General features: G+C 45.6%; 1 protein-coding gene across 2 annotated transcripts in view; it reads right to left on the bottom strand.

Moving 5' to 3' along the window:
* Tgfb2 (transforming growth factor beta 2) overlaps positions 1-22,922 on the bottom strand; it is an 81,793-nt gene that overhangs the window by 25,297 nt on the left and 33,574 nt on the right. For both annotated transcript variants that reach the window (XM_027418738.2, XM_027418739.2), the window contains one exon: positions 1,405-1,568. In XM_027418738.2, coding sequence (XP_027274539.1) covers positions 1,405-1,568 — 164 coding nt within the window. The remainder of the gene's footprint in view (positions 1-1,404; positions 1,569-22,922) is intronic.

Below are 22,922 nucleotides of genomic sequence, written 5' to 3'. Positions count from 1 at the left end.
AAAAACTGTTCATATATTCTCATGAACTCACATGTAGCATGTCCCTGTCCAGCAATTTCCTGGTTTTGTAAAGAATATGATGAAAAATCCTCATCTTGATTATCCAGTTTTCCCAAGAATTAAAACCCAGAACAATGAGGGTTCTGCAGATGGTCATCAATTGTTTTCTTTTCTTCAAGCAAGATCACCTGCGAATCATACCACTAAACCCTAATGGCAGAATCTGTCCTTAATTTCCTTCCGTCTCTCAGTTACATTACGTCTCCACGCTGTCTGGAGGTCACCTTCTCCTGGTCCTTCCTTGCAGGAACACCTTCTCCTGAGTACATGGAATAAGATGACGCTGTTGTGGGAGCTGACGGTTTCGCTTAGTGGTGGAGTGCTTGCCCAACATACACAAGGCACTGAGCCTGATCCCCAACACTGCAAAACTAAATACATAATACCAAATAAATTGGAATGCCTGTCACTACACTGCTGCTTCTGCTCACAGTGACCCCTCACCTTTGTTGAGACATTTTTGGAAGCCTCCTTTGAGCACCGGCTCCTTGCTAAGAGTTCCCAGGCTCTGCCCTCTACACCCGCACGTGCTGTTCACGTAACGTGATGACGTTTAACCTGTGTGCTTGCTTGCACGTCTGTCTTCCTCACCAGATGTAAGGCTTAAAACAACAACAACAACAAAAAGAGCAGCTTCCTAGTGCAGACCAATTACCCAGGGAGCTCCTTAAAATGGAGTGGGTAGGGAATGAGCATCTGCGTTTCTCATAGCTCCTAAGCCACTCAAGCCTCAGCCCCACAGACTTCACCTGAGTCACCTGGTTCAGAGTCCGATGTCTGAAATCTCAGGGGCCCCATTCTTTGTCTGTGTTCCAAACAGCTGCCCAGCAGCTCTACTGACAAGGGGAGAGGGGGACGTCAGGGCGGCATGCACACAGGTGGGCTAGAGATGCATTGAGGGATCGGCTAGTCAGAGAGGGGAAGGAAGCACGCATGAGAGGTGAGACAGGTTATCGTAAACAGGAGATGAGGAGGAAAGGCAGGGGCAGAGAGGAAGGAGCCGAGGAGAAGATGAGAGGGAGGTAAAGGAGAAGGGAGGAGATCCCGGCTCAGCTGCCCTTCTGGGGAAAGGGGGGCATCTGGCATGTGCATTCTGGCTTCCCAGATGACAGGCCTGACCTGTGGACTAAAGTCTCCCAAGGCGAGTGCTCCAGTCCTTACAGCACCGAGGGAGGGTGTGCAGTGTTGGGTCTTGTGTCTACATTCCTTCCTTGCTGAGCCTCGAGGGACCAGCTGTTTTGGTAAGACTAATGACAGAGCAGGACTCAGATCACACAGATTGCAGAAGAAAATCCTACCGGTAGAAAGTATTTCACCTGCTAATGCAGCCCAAACAAAGGTTACCTGGTACAGTTCGATCCGCTGCTCAGCCACCCTGGCTTTGGGGTTCTGCAAACGAAAGACTCTAAACTCTGCCTTCACTAGATTAGAAGCATTCTTCTCCATCGTTGAGACATCGAAGCGGACAATTCTGAAGTAGGGTCTGTAGAAAGTGGGCGGGATGGCATCTGTAAAGAGTTAGGGCAACGGTTGAGAAAGATTAAACCCACCATGTTCTCAAGAAAGACCACAGTGTGAGATGGTCCCAAGGAGCCATATGGGAAATGTCTACAGAATTTCATTTCCAATGGCCAATTTAATACCATTAACAATTTAACCAAGAACAAAATGAAAATCAACATGTGTGTTTAGTTCCAGGAGAAGCAGATTAAGAGCGATTAACAAACCATTTCCAACCACGTCTGAAAGCAAGCAGTTAACCCTGTCTTTTGAAGGCTGACAGACCAGTGGAAAACCCTAGATGGTTACGAATTGGAACAAGTTCATGACAGTTGATGGCTGGAGAGGGCTGCCGGGCTTGCATACACTTTAATCAGATATGCCAAGAAAATAGCTCCTAAATGGCAAGCCTTCTGCCCGTGTGTTTTTTTTCCTTGAAAGTTTGGCTCCAAATACTCCACTCCTATTCAGCCTCATGGACTGAGTCCTTATTTTTACTCTTAGAGTTTGGGTTTTCATGCACATGACCAAGTTATGATAAGGAAACCTGAAAAACAAAAATAGATCCACAAACTATGCACATCTGGTCCAGCCATCAAATTCTTGGGGGTGGGTTATACAATCTGCAGGTAGGCGGAAGGGAATCCTAGCTCAGAAAGAAGAAAGCACCAATTCCATTATTTTGGAGCCTTGTGGAAGGCAGCATTTATGATGGATAGTATGCAACGATTTCAAGATTGAGCATTGCTTAGAATTTGCTGTTGTTTTCTAGCAACTCCCATTGCTTTTGAGTATGAAAGTGAGGCTACCCCAAGACCTGAGCAAGCTGTCCTAACTCTCTGATTCCACCTCCCACATTGAGCACCCACAGATCACTGGCTTTTGAGTATGTTTCTATAACCTTGCAAAATTTTCTGTAAATGTACCTTCCTCATTCTGGAATATTCCATCTAATCTAGAAGCATTCACAAGGCTTCGTTAAAACATAATTCATGGTTATGTTTCTCTCTAAATGTGCTGATGGTTTCTGCATTGTGTTTATTTTGCTTTCCCCTGGGAAATTTCTAAAATCTGGAAAGTTGAGGCTATTTGCAAGGGACTTCTTCCCCTCCCACCTCCTACATATTCAGGACAGGCTTCTGAATGCACAGAGTCCCACAAAGGTCTGTTTGCATAGTTGATCATCGGCAGGCATCCTGAATGAGTCAGGTATCAGGCTATTGGCAACACTAACTTATTAAACAAGCCATCTTGCCGATCTTAAAGCAGATATAAATAGCTCTCATAAATCCGTGACAATTATGCTGGAGTGAGGGTACTCCAGCCCCTCATCTTTAGGAGGTCTGCAGTTTTTGCCTCATGAGCACCTTTTCTTATCTCTCCCCATATCCTTGAGACTGCAAATTCAGGCTCATGAATTCCAAGTCAGTTGCCCTATGAATCCAGGCTTTGTACCTGGCAAACCAGAACTCTCAGAAACAAACAAACAAACAGCCCCACAAATCCAAAATAAGCAGGTTTTGGAGAAATGAAGGTATTGGCTGAGACACTGTGATGGCCCTCTGTGAAGGAGATGGCAGGAAGCCTTCAGCCCAACAGGACAGTCTTTGGAGTTCCCTAGCATAGCAGTCCTATAAGGTAGCTGCTGAGACAACATCCACTTTTCTTTGCTTGGAAAACACCCATCCCAGCAATCATGACTCCTAATCCTATGCTGAGCAGCACAGCTGAAAACAGCTCCTTCGCCCTGGCAGAGCAGGCCAGGCTCCCTGGCTCTCCACACCCTCTTGGCCAGAACCTTTCACAGGAGGCGTGGCCACATCCATCTTCCTTATCCTGGGTGTTAGACAGCAGAGGCTTCAAACATCCTTTGAAAGCACATCCTGGAAGAGCAAGACCAATTTTGTGTGTTTCCTGTCATTAGCCAGTGTAAACATCTTCCTTTCTCCCCTCCCCTTTTTCTTTGCATGGAGCCCCTCTGGATCTCCATTCTACTTCCACAAACAGCCATCTTTCACACCCCTCTGCCACAATCTTCTCCTTCATCAAGTTTGTAAATAAGTGCTTCCCAGATTTATTTTTATTCTCTTTTGTGTTTATTAAACTTTGAACAATTCCCCCCCCCCTTTCTGGTCTTCTGCCCATACACACGCATTTCCTTTTTATGGCTGCCTCAGACCGTGAGGTCAATTTTGTTTCTACTTCTTCTAAGCAAATCTCCAAATGATCCTGTCCTGGGCTTTCGAGCCCTGAAGGAGTGTCGGCAAATATTTACAACAGCAGCTTGATGGCTAAGTGCGGTCCCTCAGCTATGTTCCCTCCGTCCCAGGCCAACGGTCCTGTTTGCTGGCTCGAGGAACCATTTAGACAGCTTATATTTCAACTGGCTGATAATACCAACCTGCATTTAGATTCCTGTTTTGTAAATAAAAGCAGTTAATGTGCAAGGAGGAAGGATAGCTGAGCAGCCTGGACCAGTGCTCGGCTCAGGTTTTGGAGCCAAGGGAAGCAAGCAGGCCTGGAGGAGGATGTGACAAAAGAACTCAATAAAAGCTGCCAACTCAAGAACCACCACTTTTAAGGGAGCATCCCAACTGTCCCCTACTGTCATTTGCTTACCGATCACAAGCCCCCTGACCTGGATGAGGGACTTGACCAATACGCCAAACGTCCTCTCATTTGGGGGAAATTGCTCGAACTGTAATGGGTCAGTTTTTAGCACCAACCAGAACCAGAACAAGGCAAGCTCCCTCCTTCGGCTCAGGTGCCAGAGCTGCAGGGTAGGGGTTTAATGGTTTGTGCAGCCCAGATCCACCCACGGAGCCTTGGAGGAGTGAGCTGTTTCCTCTGCCTCCTCCAAGAACTCACTTCCCCCTCTGGGATGGGTTCTTGCTATAATCCTCTGTAATTCCAATCCCAGTTTCCATTCTCGCCAGGTGGCCAGGTACTCTTGCTCAACCAGGGCCAACTTACCCACACTGACAGCCTGGCCCACTCCTCCCTCTCCATTTCTGACCCACTTTTTCAACTCAAGCACACTGATTTTCCTTCAGCCCTCTGGCTTTCATACCAGTGTTGGCTCTGCTGGTTTCCCATGTGCCTTGCACTCAGAGAAAAGCGTGAGCAAAGAAGACTGAATGTCATGAATTGAGCAGTCTCCCCTCACTTTGCTAAATCAAATTTGGGGAATTGGAGAGCTGGAGGGCAGGGATTCAACTGCTCAATAACTTGCAAAGTAACTATACAGAAAGCTAAATGTAGTATTTGATCACATACTAATTTATTATATAAATTGTGTTCTCTCTACATATGCACCATGGGCTTGGGTGTCTTTTATTTGAAGTTATTTACTTCTTCATAGCCCAGAGCTGACTTCTTGGGCTAAGTGACCAGAGCAGATACACAGGGTCCCCATACTCAGAAAGGGACCACACTCTGGCTGAATGATCCACAATGGCATCTTGGAACCCTTAAAAACTTTTTAATTCATGTTGTGCAAGTAAAGTCCTACGAGACAATGGGGTATGAGGCTGCACCGACTTACCCTCCCGGGGTTCTCTGCCTCTACCCTTTGCTCTCTGTGACCCCATTTTCAGCCAATGTGCTTAGACCACCTAGTGACCACTGTTAGCCTCTACACCTAGAAGACTTGGGGTCAGGAACACAACCCAAGTCATTTCTTGGTGGCAACTACCACATTCCTTGCTGGCAGTGCCAGAGTGCAGAGGAACACTGAGCAGGAACCCAACTCCAGCCCACTCTAGGGACCAAGCATAGGCCACTGTGGAATTTACCATATCTTGGGATGTAGCAACAGATTTATGGGATGAATATGCTGGCTTGATAGGACATCACTGGAAGCTAGGGCCTGGGGGACCCTAGCAACAGGTGGACTGAACATCTGAGGTAAAGGGCAGGACCATGGGTGCCTGTGAGGGTCTTTCAGTGTAGAAATAACATGGTTCCAAAGAAGCACAGCATCAAATAGCTCAAACACGCAGACACCAGAGGGAAAAGGAGAGACAGTGAGAGAGACAGAGACAGACAAACTATGAGGCAAAGCAGCAAGTTGTACATGCTATGACCAACTTTCCTTCCTTTCTCTTTTCCTTCCTTCTTTCCTTTCTTCCCTCCCTCCTTCCCTCCCTCCCTCCCTTCCTGCCTTATCCATGTCCTTCCTTCTTTCCTATCTGTGTACTTCCTGTCTGGGTCCTTCCTTCTTTCCTATTTGTCCTTCCTTCCTTCCTTCCTTCCTTCCTTCCTTCCTTCCTTCCTTCCTGGTGCTTCCTTCCTAGCAATACTAGGGATTGAATCCAGGGCCTCATGCAAGTTATGCAATTGCTCCACAACTGAGCTATATTGCCAGCTGTTCTAGAATTTTCTGCAGCCCTTCTTTTTCTGTTTGCCCAGGAGACGTAATGGTTTTCCTTTGAAAAAGAGATTCTCTACATTGCATACCTATCCCTGCTACAGCCACACAGAACAAGAAGATCTCAGGACAGGAAAGATCTCGATGGGGATCTCAGCTCTAATACCAAATTAAGCCAAGCTTGGCTGAATGCAGCAAGGACGTGGTCCGGCTTTTCTGACTCATCTACATATCCAGGCAACTAGATACTGAATGGTGCTGTCAGAATGACATGAGCAGGCAGAAGGAAAGTTGGAGTCCTGGATCTTGCACAAATCTCTATCCAGGTCCCTTGCAAAGCTGCCAAGTGGCCATTGGGCCTTTGTGAATGTGCCTGGGAGAGAAGCTCTTGCTGCCTGACAGAATTCATTAGAGGCAAAGAGAAAGAACAAAAACAGCAGCATGCCCCAGGCACTGTAGAAAGGGCTCTGTGTGTTCTAAGTCCTGTTCCCTTCATGGGGAGGAGCTATTCACCAGAGTCTTCACAGTTTCCACCATCTTCCCCTTGTTTTACTGAAAGTCCTGGCCACTCTGAAGGGTGACAAGAGAATTCCATCTTACCACCCTCATAATGGTCAAATGAGGTCTCAAAACAAAACAAAACAGGTGTAACAGCACATACTCATAATCTCAGCATTTTAGAGGCTGAGGTAGGAAGACTCATGGGTGTGAAGGCAGCCTACAGCCTAGACTATATTCAACTATTTAAGCTAGCCAGGAATACATAGGAAAACAAAACAAAACAAAAATACAAAGAAACAAAAGTGAAGAGAGGTCTTACATATATGTTCTGACAAAGAACAAGGAAATAGAATCTTTAAGAAATACCTTAGGATATCCAGAGCTCAGCCCTTAAGCCAGGTAAGGCTTTTGTTCAGTAGTCCCAGTTCAGTGGCTCTCAACCTTTGGGGTGCAACCCCTTTGGGGTTTGAATGGCCCTTTCACAGGAGTGGCCTAAGATCATCCATCCAAAAACACAAATATTTCAGTTATGATTCATGACATTAGAAAAATTACATTATGAAGCAGCAATGAAAATAATTTTATGTTTAGGGGTCACTACAACGTGAGGAACTGTAGTGGAACTGTAGTAAAGGGCTGCAAGCATTAGAGAAGTTGAGAATCACTGGTCTAGAATTTATTCATCCATTCATGCATTTGGTTACACCACAAAATTGACAAGGAAAGGCATATGACCTGTCAGACTCTTGGGTCAAGGATCTATAGGCATTTGCTGTATTTATTAAAACATGGGTTCTCAAAATGAGGTTCTGGGCTCACAGCATTGAGCTCATTTGGGACCTGAGATAAATGGTGGTCATTGTTGTGGGGTTATTATACACCAGATGTGAGAAACCCTCCCCCCTCCCCCCCATACAACCTACTGCCACACTGACTGATTCCCAGGTGGTTAAGCCACTGTTGCTAAACAAGATCATTAAGGACTAGGAGAAACTCCTGCAGTCCAACAGTAGCAGTTGCCTAAGGGGAACCCAGTAGTGGTCTTTGTCCTTGGGGAATTTCCAAGATAGCAAGAAAGGTCAGTAGCTCAAAGTGAAACATAGATTGTGTGGGTTTGCAAGGGATTGCTTGCTACTGGTCTGGGGGTGGAAGTTTTGTGAAGTAGTCATAAGCTATCTGCACTTAGAATCCAAGATGGACTCCCTCCTAAAAGTCATAAGAAGCTTCCAAATCAATGCAGGCTTCTTCTGACAAGAGTGGAAATTAGGAAAACGTGGGAAGGGAAAGAAACCCCTCATCCTGGGACTAGTTTGTGTTTCCTGTTGGCTGAGAGTTGAAAAACTTGTGCACAACTGATAAAATTGAAATTGCCTGCAAAGGCATCTCTAACAAAGATGTTTAAAAACCATCTCTTACTTAGTCCAGAATGTTTGTGGCCTCAAGCTTAACTGTCAAACATTCCCCTCACATTAAATCTAAACAACACACCTCATAAAACTAGTTTACAGTTTCATCTGCCAGAGGAAATTCTTTAAGATAAGATAAATGCATAAACCAGCTCATATATTTTTGTTAACTTTTAAACCATGTAATCTTTAAATTTTGTTGAAAATTACACTCTTTGAGTGATGTGACTTAAAATTATACACTCACTGTAGTAACAGCTAAGAGTGAGTCTTTCAAGAAGCCAGCACGCATATCTTGGCCTTTTCTAAAGTCTCCATCTCTCTAAATATCTGTCCTTGATTCTGAGGTGTGTACTATCCCTTATCTTGTCTTAGTAAACTTGCTTACTTCACGGCATTTTGACTCATCTTGAAAATCCTTTTCTGCAGTGTGGGTGAGGATCTGCTCCCTAAGTGGGGAGCTCTGCCTGGTCGGATTACAGTGATGGGTTATCATCCCACTATCAGCAGTTCTCAAAGACTAAGGACAATGATTCACATTTGGTACGTTTCTTGGGTGATCCTTGTACCTTATATTTTGAGAACCACTGACATAAAGGAGGTGGGGGGAGAAGGTCACAGATAAAAACAGATGCACAAAGGGATACCTAAGCATTTGGTAAGGCATTATACATATTTTAAAACTACAGAGGAAACGGAGATTACAACAATACAAGATCTCTAAAGATCTTCAAAAGAAAACAACAAAATCTCCCCCTGTAAGTTGTCCACCATTTGTCTTAAGGAACTTTAAAGTCACCGATGACTGGATATCTGAGTCTCCCAATGGTTTGTGAAGTGGATCACAATGGACTTTTCTAGAATCCTTGGGAAGTTCTAACACACACCAGGATGGAGAACTACTGAGGGAAGCTTGCAATGCTTAGCCTAGAGGAGAGAAGACTTAGGGGCATCAAATCCCTTAGGGGTTTCAAACACTCCATGACTGTGTAAAGGACCTTTCTGTAGATCAAGGGAGTCACAGGCTGAATATATAAGACTTTTGTTTGCTGTGTGTGTGTGTGTGTGTATGTTTCCATATGTTTGCACATGCGTGTACATACATGTGTATGCCAGAAGATGACCTTATGTGTCTTCTTTCTTTCTCCACCTTATAAACCAAGGCAGAGTTTCTCACTGAACCCAGAGCTTCTGGGTTCAGCTGGTCTACCCAGCTTGTGCCAGGGATCCTCTGACTCTGCCTACCAGGTGATGAGATCACAAGCATACCTACCAGGCATTTACATGATGGCTGGGGATCTGAACTCCAGTTCTCGAATTCACATGCCAAGTGCTTTCTCTTCTGAGCCATGTCCCCACCCCCACTGATGTGTAAAGAGTTTCCTAGTGCTCCAGAAGAGTTTGGGAGGGGAGTAGGAGTACCCACCTATCTTCCAGGATATTAAGTTCCAATGCTGCCAGACGAATCCATGTCCTTACAGAACCCTGGTGGTCCTTCACACCATTCTCATTTGTATGGCCTCCACATTGTTTTTGAGCCCTGGATCCCACTGTTAAAGAACGTCCACTCAACCCGAGGGGCTCTGTCAGTATCCCATAGGTATTGGTTGAATGGCAGGGACTTCTTCTCACAGCCACCTTCGAGAACTTCTGCCACAGACCATGCTGGCCTGATCACATTGCATTTAATCAGGCTTCCCTTCTGGCTCCTCAATTCATGAACTAGCTAGGGATGACTACAGTATGCCCATCCCACCACCTCCTTCCCATAAAAAGAAAGGACTGATCATATTGCATTCTCTGCAGAGAAGATCATCACACTCCCGAGATACAGAAATGAAGGGTGAGGAGAGTGAAATAGCTTTTAGCTAACATCAAGGTGAGGTGGTTCTTTCCGTCAAATGTACTTTGATTCTACACTCACTGCCTTTGGTGAGAAGAGCCCCACAGAGTGCCTGGTGTGAACACCACCCAGTACCGACACTGCCATTCGGTGGGCTCTTGCAAGAAGGGCACGCAGAAACTGGTCTTCCTTCACTAAAGATCAGCCTGAGACAGTCTGATGCCAGGAGCTACATCTTCACTCCCTAACAGATGCCCACTCGTGTGCGCTGGTTTCAGAGAGTTGAACACTGCTACTGGAGATGTCCCTAACTCCAATATTGTCCACCGTTGTTCAGACTTCCTCCACATGTGCTCCAACCCTAGCAGCATCTCTGCACTGCTCTGCTGCCACCTTCCAATGAGCAGAAGAGAGTTCTCATTTCCTTTCCCATCACAGACTCCACCACCCTGCAGCTGAGCAGTGATTGGTACGGACTTGTGACATGCTTAATGAGTATAATATTCCCTCATTCCTGACATCCTTGGTGTGTGGGGAAGTAGTTTGGGGGTTTATTAGACAGGCCCCAGAATGCAACAAGACAATCAACCCACCCAACGGTTGGAGGGCAATAAATCAGCTCCTATTTGTGTGTGCACAGGCACAGCCAGCAAGAAACCAAGACAATTGTGTTTTGGGGTTTTCTGAAATTTGTCTTGGCACACTGGATATAGATTCAGTTTCACTACCACATCCCAACACTGCTGACATTCAAGTCACAGCAATTTAACATAAAATGACTGAGAAATAAACAGCACATACGCCGTGGTTTCTGATTTTCTCTCCGGCCATCCCACCTATTAAATGTAACAGGGCACCACAGCATCTGCAATTTACCCGGGAGTCTCCGAGAGGGGGACGGTGTCAGACTTGACATGCCGCTGGCAGTGGGGAGCCTAATTGTGCCAGCATCAGCTTGTGTGACTTGGCCTTCATCAAGCTGCTATTTGAGACCGTGCATACTGTCAGCAGGAGTGTTTGGGCCCCTTCTTACATGGTGAAAAAAATGTAAAAGTAAAACAACAGTAATGCTGGCCCATGGTGTTTGGCTTTCTTGAACTGTGACAGACATGGAGTTTCTACTTTCTATCCCAAAGTTTCCATTACCCCCATAAAACCCCACCTTCTTGGAGACACCCATTTCACTTACAGTTCCAGGTTTCTCAGCCACCTCCAGGCTGGCTGGGAGTTTCTGGGCTGCACAGTAAAAGCTGTGGGTACTAAAAAGCAAGCCAACTGTGTCTGCAAAAGGCTACCAGCTAACATAGAAACAATCCAGAGAAGATAATCATGGAAAGAGCATGGCTGCACCCACATTTGAACAGCAGGATGGTGGAGGAGGCAAAACACCCATAGACAGATAGATGATAGAAGATAGATGGAAAGGAAGGAAGGAAGGAAGGAAGGAAGGAAGGAAGGAAGGAAGGAAGGAAGATAGATATACAGACAGATAGATAACAAAACAGCTGTGTACTTTGTTCTCTGATGTCCAGGAGGCAATCCCATACCAGTCACCCTTCTGAACCACCAGAGGCTGAGACCCCACCCACAATGTCATCATCCATACAAGTACCCCAGAGAACAGCAATGGCTCTAAACAATCCCAAATAGAATGATGACAACATGTGTTGGTTACTTTAGTAAATTTAACTGGAGCAATTTAACAAGTCATCTTGAATCCTTAATAAGAACCATATTTTATTCTCCTTTCTCTTTATAGATGGAGAACCCGAAGGGTTAAGATCTTTCTACAGTTACACCAAACACTGGCAAAGCATGGGTTAAAACACACAACCCTTGACATCGTGGAGCTATCTGACTTTTCTGTGCTGCGAACACCATAGACAGACAGACTCGGGCACTCTCTCTGCTAGTGCATTGCACATCCCTGGACTCTGTAGTGACCACTGTGCACCTCTGCCACTCATCACAGGCAGAGAAGCTCCTTGCTAGCCTGAAAACACTGCCCACCTCTTAAAAACAAGCAAGCAAGCAAGCGAACACACAAAAACACCTGACAGCCAGGGTCCTAGTTTGCTTTCTATTGCTGTGATAAAATGCCAAAAACAGCTTAAGAAGGACGGGGCTTCTTTCAGCTTTCAGCTCCCAGGTCACAGCCCATCAGGAAGTCAGGGCAGGAACTCAAGGCAGGAACTGGAACAGAACCACGGAGGAGCTGCTTGCTGGATTGCTCCTCAGGCTCCTGTTTGGCTGTCTCTCTTATGCTCCCCAGCCCATACAGGGATGTCCCTCCCACAAAAATCATCAATCAAGAAAACTGTCCCCCAGACTGTCTACAGGCCAGTCAGAGGGTGTTTCCTCAATTGGGGTCCCCTCTTTCCTGATGACCCTAGTTTGTATAAAGTTGAGGAAAAAACCTAACCAGTCCAGCCAGCGTGGGTTCTTCATGTCTTCTTCTTCTTCTTCTTCTTCTTCTTCTTCTTCTTCTTCTTCTTCTTCTTCTTCTTCTTCTTCTTCTTCTTCTTCTTCTTCTTCTTCTTCTTCTTTTTTGAAAGGCAGTCCCTTAATTCCTTTGAGACACTGTGCTGATGCATTGCTCCACCTTGACACTAAAGCTAGTAAGTGGCAAGGCACACCCTGCAAGAATTGCAAGTTGTTTACCAACTGAACCAAGCGGCATGGGCTGTTATTGGGAACATCTTAAACCCATGGCATGGCAGAAAACAAACAGGAAAGGGGACAGGTGATCTGACTGCCCAGTTTGATGGAAGTAAAGCAAGTACGTGACGCTCCATCTCTATGACCCTTCCGTGTGGTGTGAGTGTGTGTGGAGGAACTGCCTGTGATCCTCAGGTGTGCCCAGTGACAGTGGCATCCCAACCCTCTGTCGAAGACAAAGCCCTCATAACTCAGACTCAGCACAACCCTGCCTCTGGAAGCTCCCACTGTACAAATGTCCTCCCAGGCAAAGGCCAATCACGGGGCTCCAGGAGAGGACCAGGTCTGTCGCCTAAAACAAAGACTTCTGGTGCCCCACAGTCCTGCTCACAAAACTCTGAGGCCAGCTTTCACGTTTTTTCCTCATCATGTCTTTTCTATACAAATAACCCCTATCTATGTCCTTCCACTGTTTTTCATATTCACTTTTTCTGGTTGTTCCTTTTGCTTCAATCTTAAACTTATTCCCTTAAGCCTGAACATAATTATAGATGCACAGCAGAGCACTGTTACCTGCCCTGAACTTACCCTTTTGTTTTATTTTTACTTTGTATCAGCACTACAATTCTATTACAGTTCTATGCATTTTGAGTGCATAATAAAATACGAGTCAACTCATCCATGAGTACTAATTTATAGACTTTTTTCTTTTTGAGACAGGGTCTCACTAAATAGCCCTGGCTAGTCTGCAATCTGCTCTGTAGATCAGGCTGGCTAGGAATGCACAGATATCTGACAGCTTCATGAGTGCTGGAATTAAAGGTGTGGCCACCACACCTGGCCAAGACACTGTCATCCTACACTGATGCCCTGAGGTGTGTATGTGTGCAGGGGTCGTCATTTATCACTATTCCGAGTGGATTTAATTTGCTGACGCTGCTTTTGCAGGAGGACACACTGAGAGGCATTTGAAGGTGGACCTGAGCATCAATCAGACTGTTAAATGATGCTTCAGGGAACAAGGTATCAAGTCAGACAATAGTCTTGCTTATTTCTCTAGATAACCTAAATTCACAGATAAGGAACATGGGGATAAAGTGGATACAGACCTTAATCTGCACTAAACTCACTCCCTTTCCAGGCCCTGTGCACTGTGAGGCTTGATTCCAGGTGGAACAGCCAAGTCTGAAACTACTCTGTCACCTGCCACCATGATGGGGCTTCTGATTTACCCAGTAGCACACTTCAAAGTAGGTCAGCAGGCCAGCTGTATGCCTACTGAAAGCAGCCAATAAGACAGGGTTGAGGAAAGTTCTGGAACCCACTTTATCCCAGCATACCCAGATTGTACTAACCAGCACTCAGACTAGCTTCCAAATGTATATCCTCCAAAAGCTGAGAGTTTTCTTTACGTTAAATGGTAGCTCTCGTCTCAACTGTAGAGATGGTGAGATGTCTGCACAGCTTGGAAGGATCGCTGCATTCCTCACTGTCTATACTGGCATTTCAATAGACAGTCACTCAGGGCCTTACAGAAAACACTACAGGTTTCCAGGACGAAGGATGGCGCTCGCCAGTGGGTATTCACTCTTCCCTCACCCTGTTTGTACTGGCCACACAGCTATGGGCAATTAAGATATGGGAGCATATAGGAATTACAAGAATCCAGATGAACTGTACCAGGAAGGGACTCTGGAGCACAACCAGGGGTACAATACTTATTTTCAGAATCTGTTCATTCAGGCACTGAGTAGCTTTCTGTGCTTCAAGGTCTGGTCGCCATTTGAAATAGGAGCAAAGAGTCTTTAAATCTAGAGTATTTGGTGTAGCAGCAGCCCGTGGCCAAGCCGTTCCAAATGTTTAATGTGCTACTTTCATAACTGAGCTAGGTGAGTGCAAGTGCTCCAGCCACAGTCTCATTATTTTTGTGTGTGATGGCTGCAGAATTCCAGTTTTAATCCACTCTGGGGGACTCTGGGAAAGGAAATGGAACAAAACAATACCCAGAGAGTCCAAAGAGTTAATCCTACTAGTCCTAATTCATTTGAGACTTCAGCAAAGTGAGACAGTGCTATGATTTTAAGAATGGGACGAGAATTCTTAAGAAATAATGAGTTTCCTTTGGAAGCAAGCTTGGGAGCTATCTCTCTGCTTGCTTTGGGAGGCTTGTAGAAAGCTTTGTGACTAGGGGTTGAAACTTCCCCTCATGCCTGGTTCACATACGCAGCTGGGCAGATGAAGTAGCATAAATGACTATTTAATCTCTTCAACAGCTTTCCTATCTGTCTTGACAGATATCTATTAAATCATCTTTAAAAAGAGTTTTGCAGAAGACAAGCTGTCACTTTGACAACGTGTTAGGGGAAAAGTGAACATTAAACCAATCACCAGTATGGAGTGTGCACGCATAGTAACTTGAGTGAAGTTAACGGTAAACAAAGGTAAGGAGGTGGGAGGCTTCACAAAGGAGACTGCTCTCCCCTGAAGCCCGTGGGATCTCTTATTGTGTTGGGGGATGTGGATCGTATCATAGAAGACACCCGCTTCTTGTCATATCGCAATGGTCTCATTGGATCCCCTTTAAAGACTAAACATCATGACAGGAAGAGTTCCTCGTGTGTAAAAGGCGAGAAACTGGGCAGCCCCACAACTACCCCCAGATCAATTGCTTTAGCATTTGTGTGTAGAGCACGAAAGTTTCGATCCAAAATCTATATTCCTTACGTGACTGGTTTGTACACCACATACTATATACTGAAGAGTGCCCATGTGATTCTGCCCTGAGTGCACTGGCCTATGCTGCTTGGAGGAGTTTGGAGCAGTGCCACTTGTTAACTCTCCCGATTTTCTGTAGTTTCCTTAACACCTGGGAATTCTCTCTGACCTCTGACCAGGAGGGGGACTCACACATGTACTCTGTTACCACAGCAAAGGCCCCTTCCCTCTCCCAACCAAGATGCTCATGGGCAGAGTCTTGGGAGCTCAGGCCTGCCGAACCGACCATATTTCCCATCCTATGACCCAGGTCCAGGCAAACATCTCTTAGTATATATAACACGTGTTAAACAAAAACACAAAGTAAAAGCAAGTTCATCCTGTCTTTCTAACACTTAATCCATAGGATGATGATGAATGCTAACCACAGTCCCTTGGCACTTTCTGGGTCTTTCCATCACACAAAGTGCCACATAAAGAGCCTGGTACTTCTGCAAGCTGAGTAGTAGTGTCTCTTCTTTCTGTTGGGGAAGCCATAGTCCAGAGAGAGCCCAAATGGTTTAGTTGAAATGACTTCACTTCTCAGTGCTGACTCAATGCTGGTCTTTTGATCCCTGAGTTGGTCTGAATAATAATGTCCCCAAAGGCTCAGATATTTGAATGCTTAGTCACCAGGGAGTGAACTCTTTGAAAGGATTAGAAGGATTAGAAGGTGTGGCCTTGTTGGAGGAAGTGGTCTCTAGGGATGAGCTTTTCAAAAGCCCATGTCAGGCCCAGTCTCTCTGTCTCTGTCACTGGCCCCATCCCCAGCTTGTGGGATCAGGATACAGCTCTTAGCTATATCTCCATTATCCCACCTGCTGCCATGTTCGCTCCATGATGATAATGGACTAAGCCTCTGAAATTGTTAAGAAAGCCCCTAATGAAATGTTTTCTTTGGTAAGAGCTGCCTTGACCATGGTGTCTCTTCTCAGCAATAGAACTGTGACTAAGACCATTTCTGAGTTCAAGTCTAGCTTCCGCTGTGAAATATACAGCAGCCGGTAGAGCCACCCAATCCCCTGTGTCATGCACTCTAAATGCAGCAGGCTAAGAAGGCAGTCGTGAGACCTTCATCATATGCCGGCTTGAAGAGATACAACACTCAAGCACAGACTCTGCCTTTCAACCAGTTCTGAAAGGGTTCCTTCTCTCGGTTGTTACAGTGAGCAGCTCTTTTCAATGCCAAGTGCAGAAGCCTCCTCCTCTAAGTGCACAGTAGCCCAAGGGTGACAGTACCTGGAAGGAACCATGATGGAGGATGATTTATGTTCAGGGACCAGCTGCCAGCAGCTCACAGTATACAAATGTCTTCCCTGTACAGTGCTATGGGAATGGGCTGGAGGTGAGACTAGGGCAGAAGGAAGGAGGAAGGGAAGAAGGAGAAAGAGGAGAAGAGGGGAAGAAAGAGAGCGTGTATGGCGGAGTCTTTGTGATTCGTTGGGAGATGAAGATGTCTTTAGACGGGCCTGCTCTTTTGTTCCTGATGAACAAGGAGAACCTGGGCTATAGGGAATTAGAGCAATGGGGAAAATTGTGCAAGCGCCAAAAAGGATCATCCCTCTCAGGGACAAAAATCACTTTTGGGTGCTCAAAACCATCCATAACTGTCCTGTCATTCATTGTGCTTCCTAACCTGCCCTCTGGATACAGGACAGCTGTGAATTCCTTTCCATCAAGAACTCAGTTGACATATGGCAGGCATTTGAAGCAGCCCAGCACAGACTTAAAAACTCTAGTTGGGGCTCCAGAGATTTTGCAGTAGATAAATTATTCACCACACAAACACAAGGACTGGAGTTTGGGTGCCCAGAACTCACATAAAAGCCACCAAGTGAACTTGTGACACAGAGACAAGGAATGCCTAAAGCAAACTAGATAGTTAGACTAGCCCAATTAACAAACCCCAGGTTCTGGGAGAAACCCTTCCTCAATGAAGAGGATAGAGAGAAACAGAAAAGGAACCCTCACTTGATTTCTGACTGTACATGACCTTATTTTATTTTAGGAAGGAAGCTGGGAGCTCTAGAAATAATTGTGCCTTTTCCACAGTCCTTCTCTAATTATACAGAGTCTGATTCCACATCCGTTTCTCTGGGGTGCATGGGTCTTCTGGTTCCAGCACCCGTTCCTGTAGAAGACATCAATATATTGTCTCAGTTTCTATGTTGTATTTTTGTCCATGTGGTCTAATGTCAATAGGAGTTGGTCACAGAGAGGGAAAGTAGAGAGGCAGACATGTGAACTTTGATGGCATGTTCAGCACTCTAGAACATCTGTTTTGTCCAGATAGAATCCTAAAAGCGTTTTATGAGTCTAGTATAATGAAGAGGGTCAACAAAGATGTGACTGTGTCTCCAAGCTTTAGTCAGAGTATCTTGTCTTGAGAGTCTGGTGAGGGTAAAAGGAAAGAGTCATGCATGGACAGATCCTGTACAGTACCCAAGGGCTGTGTAGGAATCTGAAGTGTTGCAGGTGGGACAGGCTATCAGAAGTGACTATTATAAGGTTGAGTGGGCACCATGACACCATTACACACAGATCAACTGCCTCATACCTAACAGAGATCCTGGACAATACTTTATCAAGTGTTGCTGTCAGAGACCTGGCTACCTTAGACATTCAACGTTGGCATGCACTCCCCTGTCATAGCCAGGCTTGTTTGAAATGAGGTTCCTTCAGGCTTTCACTGGTCAAGGCCATTGCCATTCTGTACCCCTGACTCAAGGCATCTCAGTAAAGAGACTTTGATTTTAGTTTTGACACGTGGCTGTGTTAAGCCCTTCAGTGAAAATCTTCCAAGTCTCATGGCCGGAAGGATGAAACCTCTGTATGCAGGACTGCCGCTTCTTCCTACTTGCCTCTGAAGTCATGTCACTTGGAGGGGAAACCCACAGCCTCGCTGTACCTATGAACTTAGGATCCCCTTACAGGGCTCTAGCCAGACCCAAATATGACCATGCATGCTTCAGGTGTTTAGTTTTGATAAGCAAAATGATACAGGCAAGGTGTTACTACTGCACTGAAACTTACTTTTACTGAGCAAGACCACACAGCACACATCTTGAGAGGTCATTCCAATGAGAACACAGTAACACGAAGCAAGCCCGTGTCCATTTTTTATCATCCTTTTCCTTAACCTCCAACAAGTGAGGTCTCAACACATTTAAAATACTCAAACAGACAATCGTTTCACATGCTTATCCATGTACCTTGTGGCCCCAAACTACCTTTCTGGATTCAGGAGTGTTCTGTCACCTCCTAGCCACTTCCCTACCACCCCCACCCTGTGTTTTTCCACTACTCTAAGCATGCCATATCATTTCCAGTCTCCAGACATGCCAAGAGCCTTCTGGCATGCCAACATGCCAGTCATTCTTCACCTAGAAATCCTTTACATGAGAGAAATTCTGCTCACCCTTGAAGGTCCAGCCTAGGCTCAGCACTCAGAGGGAGTATTTCTAGCTCTTTGCAAGCACACTCAATTTCTCCCTGTGTTTTAACCACTTTTGTCATATGGAGTATTATAGAGTCCTTTTTAGGTGTGTATAGTGTTATAAAAAGGTAACATGCATTTTGAATTTACCAAGACTACTTACTTTCAGAAGCACAGCCATTAGCTATTTGGTTCTAACTAAAGTTTTGTTAAACATGCCCTCAGTTTATAGACACTGGGGGACATGGGTTTTCCTCAGAGGAACATGACTTAGGAGGCAAGTGGGTAGTAGAGAGAAAACTACCCTGCATAGAAACCCTGAGTCCTCTGGGCATGAAACTTTTTAACATGACCACATGTTAGAACTAGAACCAATGTTTCTTCCCTGAGCTGCAGCAGACAGCCCTGAGTTAGGGGTAGAAAACGATGATGTATCTAAATCATATCCAAGCGCACTCACTGCTAAGAACAACTGTAAGAACGACAAGAGGTGAGAAGTGTGAGCATAGCAAATAGTAAATGTAAAGTCATATTGTTAACGCTATTCTGGGAGCAAAAGAGAAGAGTTATGTACACTGAAGTGCATGTCTTTCCCACAAATGTCTATAGGAAATGTCACAAGTCTCAAGGCAGCGGCAATATGGAAAACCTTGTGGACAGGGGCCACCCTTTTCCCTGCTTCAAGGACCCATCAAAACAGTATGGTTCTTGGGGCCACACCTGCTTCACCACTTGTAACTGTTGGTAGCAGGAACCTGTGGCACGGCTGATTCTGGCTCAGCAGGACAAGTCTTAGGAAACCACCTGCTCTTAGGGCTGCAAGAGTTGTTGGTGTGGGTAGGTGACACGGCTCTGTCTCTCTTTCTCTCTCTCCCTCTCTCTCACACACAATAAATGTAATAAAATTTTTTGTTTGTTTTTTATAATAGACTGATGACTAATTAGATCCCTAAAAGCCAGGTATATAAGGAAACTTGCAGCAAGTGAAATTGCCATCAGCACTTCCCATAGTCGAACACAAATTGGCAAAGGGCTTTCGTGGGCATAATCATCTCCTTTGTTACCTTGGTGTCTTTTGGCTATCTCATATGCCTGCCAGTGCGTGAGTAGCGCAGACTGGGGAGTGAACAATTTCCCCTCCCAACCTTTCTGTTGAGTGAAGAATGCCTTTACCGTAGACAAGTCACTGTGCAACTGCATGCAGCTGAAACAGAAAACTGGCTGGAAACTCACCCAAGTCTTACTGACTCTAAGCCCACAGTCTTTTGACTGTCCCCTGCCTCTGTCTCATAAAGACTTGCTTTGTAGTCCTTCAAGGGATGAGAATGGGAAAAGAAAAATCCAAGAACAACCAAGCCTGGTATAGGAACGAGCCTTCTAACAGAGTTAGGCACAGAGGGGACCAGAGACACCCCAGAGTCTCCTGTGATGAGGTCTAAGGAGAGAACTGGATGACAGGTTATACTGGACTGTAACACAGGAGTCTGGTCTAGTTTTAACTGCTCCAATAGTCAATTTACCGAAGAGAAAAGATGGAAAAAGAGCAAGGCACCACTACAGTAGAGCTGCACTTATAAAAAGGGGATTTGTGTTTTGAAAGAGACAACATGGGACCCACATCACAGTTCCTTCGGCAAGTCTTCTCTGGCCAGGACTTCTGTCATCTCCTACTCAGAGCTGTCTGCTGAAGCTCAAGGAAGAAGAAACTTCTGTCTTGGTTCTGACATGTGGATGCTAAGCCCTTATTAAAGCCTTCACGGACAATCTCCCAAGTCTCATGGCCAAGGGATCAAGGGTTTTGACCAAGGACAGCTGCCTCTTAGGAGGAATTCCCACTGGCCTCTGAAGTCATATGACTTTGGGCTTGTGAAGAAGGGGTCACTTCATAGGGCTCTAGTCAGACCCAAGTATGTCCATTCTCATGGAAAGAAGTCATCTTGCTGATTTGTGTTGAGTAAGACTACACAGTGCACATAGCCCTAGAAGCCATCCTCAGACAACAAGCATCTGATTACATGTTCTTATCTGATCCTCTGGACTCTAAATATCTTTTGAGCTTCACCTTCCAGTCTGCAGATAAGGCAACTGAGTTTCTGAGGCAGACACAGCAAAGCAGCAGGAGGAGGACAAAGGAGTGAAACCCAGGTCTTACTCGTAGGGAGTCCCCTTCTCATGCACATCCACCTCAAACCCCAAAGTGCTCACTCGGGCTTCAGTGTGTATCCCCAGTCCCTCTGGGAAGAGATGTAAGGTCACCCTGTCACTGGTTCTATGGATGACGGTGGTATAGGGGGTGCAGAGTGTTCAGTGGTGAGCCCTCAAGTGCCTGCAGTCCATTGTCAACATCCTACTTTTGTGGGTCTTCCCCACAGGTCACCCTTAAGTTCATGCTCACAATAATTCCTAAGGTATTTGAGTTTTAACTTCTGCCCTTTTTTGGTCAGAAGCTATGGTATGTGTGGACTGTCCTTGAACTTTAAAATTAGGTGACTCAGACAAGTTTTAAGTCAGTACCTGGGAGGCCAGTCTCAGTAGGTCAAGAGCCAATCACAGTAGCTGAGTCTGACCTCATGACATCAGTGCTGCCTATAAGGACTCCTCCAGGGCAATCGCTTTCCATTCCCTTTTTGCAGGTGAGTGGGCCAAGGCTTAGGAGAGTGAGGCAGTTCTCTTAGCCTGCACCAAGACAGCCACGTGGCAAACCACAGGACTCCATTTCAACAACTGCCAGAGGCCTGGAGCCAGCCTTTTTCTCTGTCCTGTTATCGCTTAGCCTCTGAGATGACAACCTTTGGTGGGATCCCCTTTTACTTGCCCTCCGTCCTGTCCTTCATGGGTTTTCTTGGCTCCAAAGTCCTTGTACAGTACCCCCTCTCCCAACCCCACCTGAACTGAACACATTAGAGATCCCACAGGCAGTTGGTGAAGCCAGAGAAGAATTGGTTTACACCTTCAGGCCTTCATTTCAAGATTCAGGTAGAGTTTTGTTTTCCAAAAATGTTCCTATCAGCAGAATAGAAAGAGGCTTGGTGGTTAAAAGTCCTTGCTGTTCTTCCTAAAGCTCTGAGTTCCCAGCACCCTCATCTGGCAGCTCATAACCACTGTAACTCTAGCTCCATGGGCTCTGACTCCCTCTTCTGGCCCCCATGGTACTCAAATGCACACAGCCAGACATACACAGCTAATTAAATGTTTAAGAATCTTTTAAGGAGAGAGAGAGTGCCTTTAGCATGCTTGCATTTCTATTACTTTCAAATATCCTACGAGCCTGCTTTTCTACTGTGTTGTTTTCCTTGCTCTGAATCTACTTCAATGCACACAGCTACTTGGATGATTTACTTATGAAAGAAAATAACCTCTGGTCCTATAAAATAATAAAATATGAAAAATAAGATACACACCCAATGCTTAGAGCGTTTAAAACCCTGACGATGTTTAGTGTCATTCTCCCTCTCCATCTTCCCCTGGTGCCGGGGGTGGACCTCACCAGGGCTCTGCCGATGCTGGCAGGAGCTCCATCACTGAGCCATTCCTTTGCTTCACTTTAATGAATCAAGATGTTCTGGAGGGGAATGAGCGAATTGCTTTATATGGTTTACATAACCTTTGATGAAACGTTCTGTACACCTCATTTCTGTAGAACTGTTAAAATAACCACAACATTTTTACAAATGGTAAACTCCGTAGTGTGGAAAAGTGACAGTAAAGGGCAAGGGTGCCTGGGTCATGTCACTGCACAGTGACTCTGACACTCAGAGCATGGGCTTTCTGCTGTTACGTGTTTACACCCCACCTTTCCTGATGGGGAAACCCAAAGGCCGTGGCTCCTGCTTGCAATACTCTCCATGCAAAGTTCTTCAGAAGATGCAGGCTGACTCCACTGCAACTTCTAACTCCATAAACACTGACTCATGGCCTGTGCCTCACATCTTGTGAGTCCCCTACACAGTAGTTGTGGCTAAATCCTTTCATTAAAAAGAAAAAAGAAACAAACAAACAAAAACATCCCACACATCCATGATGGGTGAGTGGATGAAGTTCTCCTACAAGGAGTGCCAGCTCTTGGGAATTCTTACCAAGATGCCCAATGCCAAAAGAGGCCCACAGGACATTCTTTGCCTCTCTCTCTCTCTGTCTCTCTCTCTGTATCTCTCTCTCTCTCTCTCCCTGTATCTCTCTGTCTCTCTCTCTCTCCTCTCTCACACACACACACAACACACACACACACACACACACACACACACACACACACACACACACACACACACACACGGGCAATTCAGGGAGTCTTTGTCTGTTTCTTGATGCAGAAATCCATGCTTTGCTTCACTTGAAAATACCTGTCCTGGTGCATGCTGACATCAGATTTCAGAATCGGGGCCCATTCCTGCAGTA

The sequence above is a fragment of the Cricetulus griseus genome, chromosome 5 (genome assembly GCF_003668045.3).
Source record: "Cricetulus griseus strain 17A/GY chromosome 5, alternate assembly CriGri-PICRH-1.0, whole genome shotgun sequence".
Classification (NCBI taxonomy): Eukaryota; Metazoa; Chordata; class Mammalia; order Rodentia; family Cricetidae; genus Cricetulus; species Cricetulus griseus.
The sequence above is the reverse complement of the archived record's forward strand: the minus strand, read 5'-3'. Positions and strand labels throughout refer to the sequence as shown.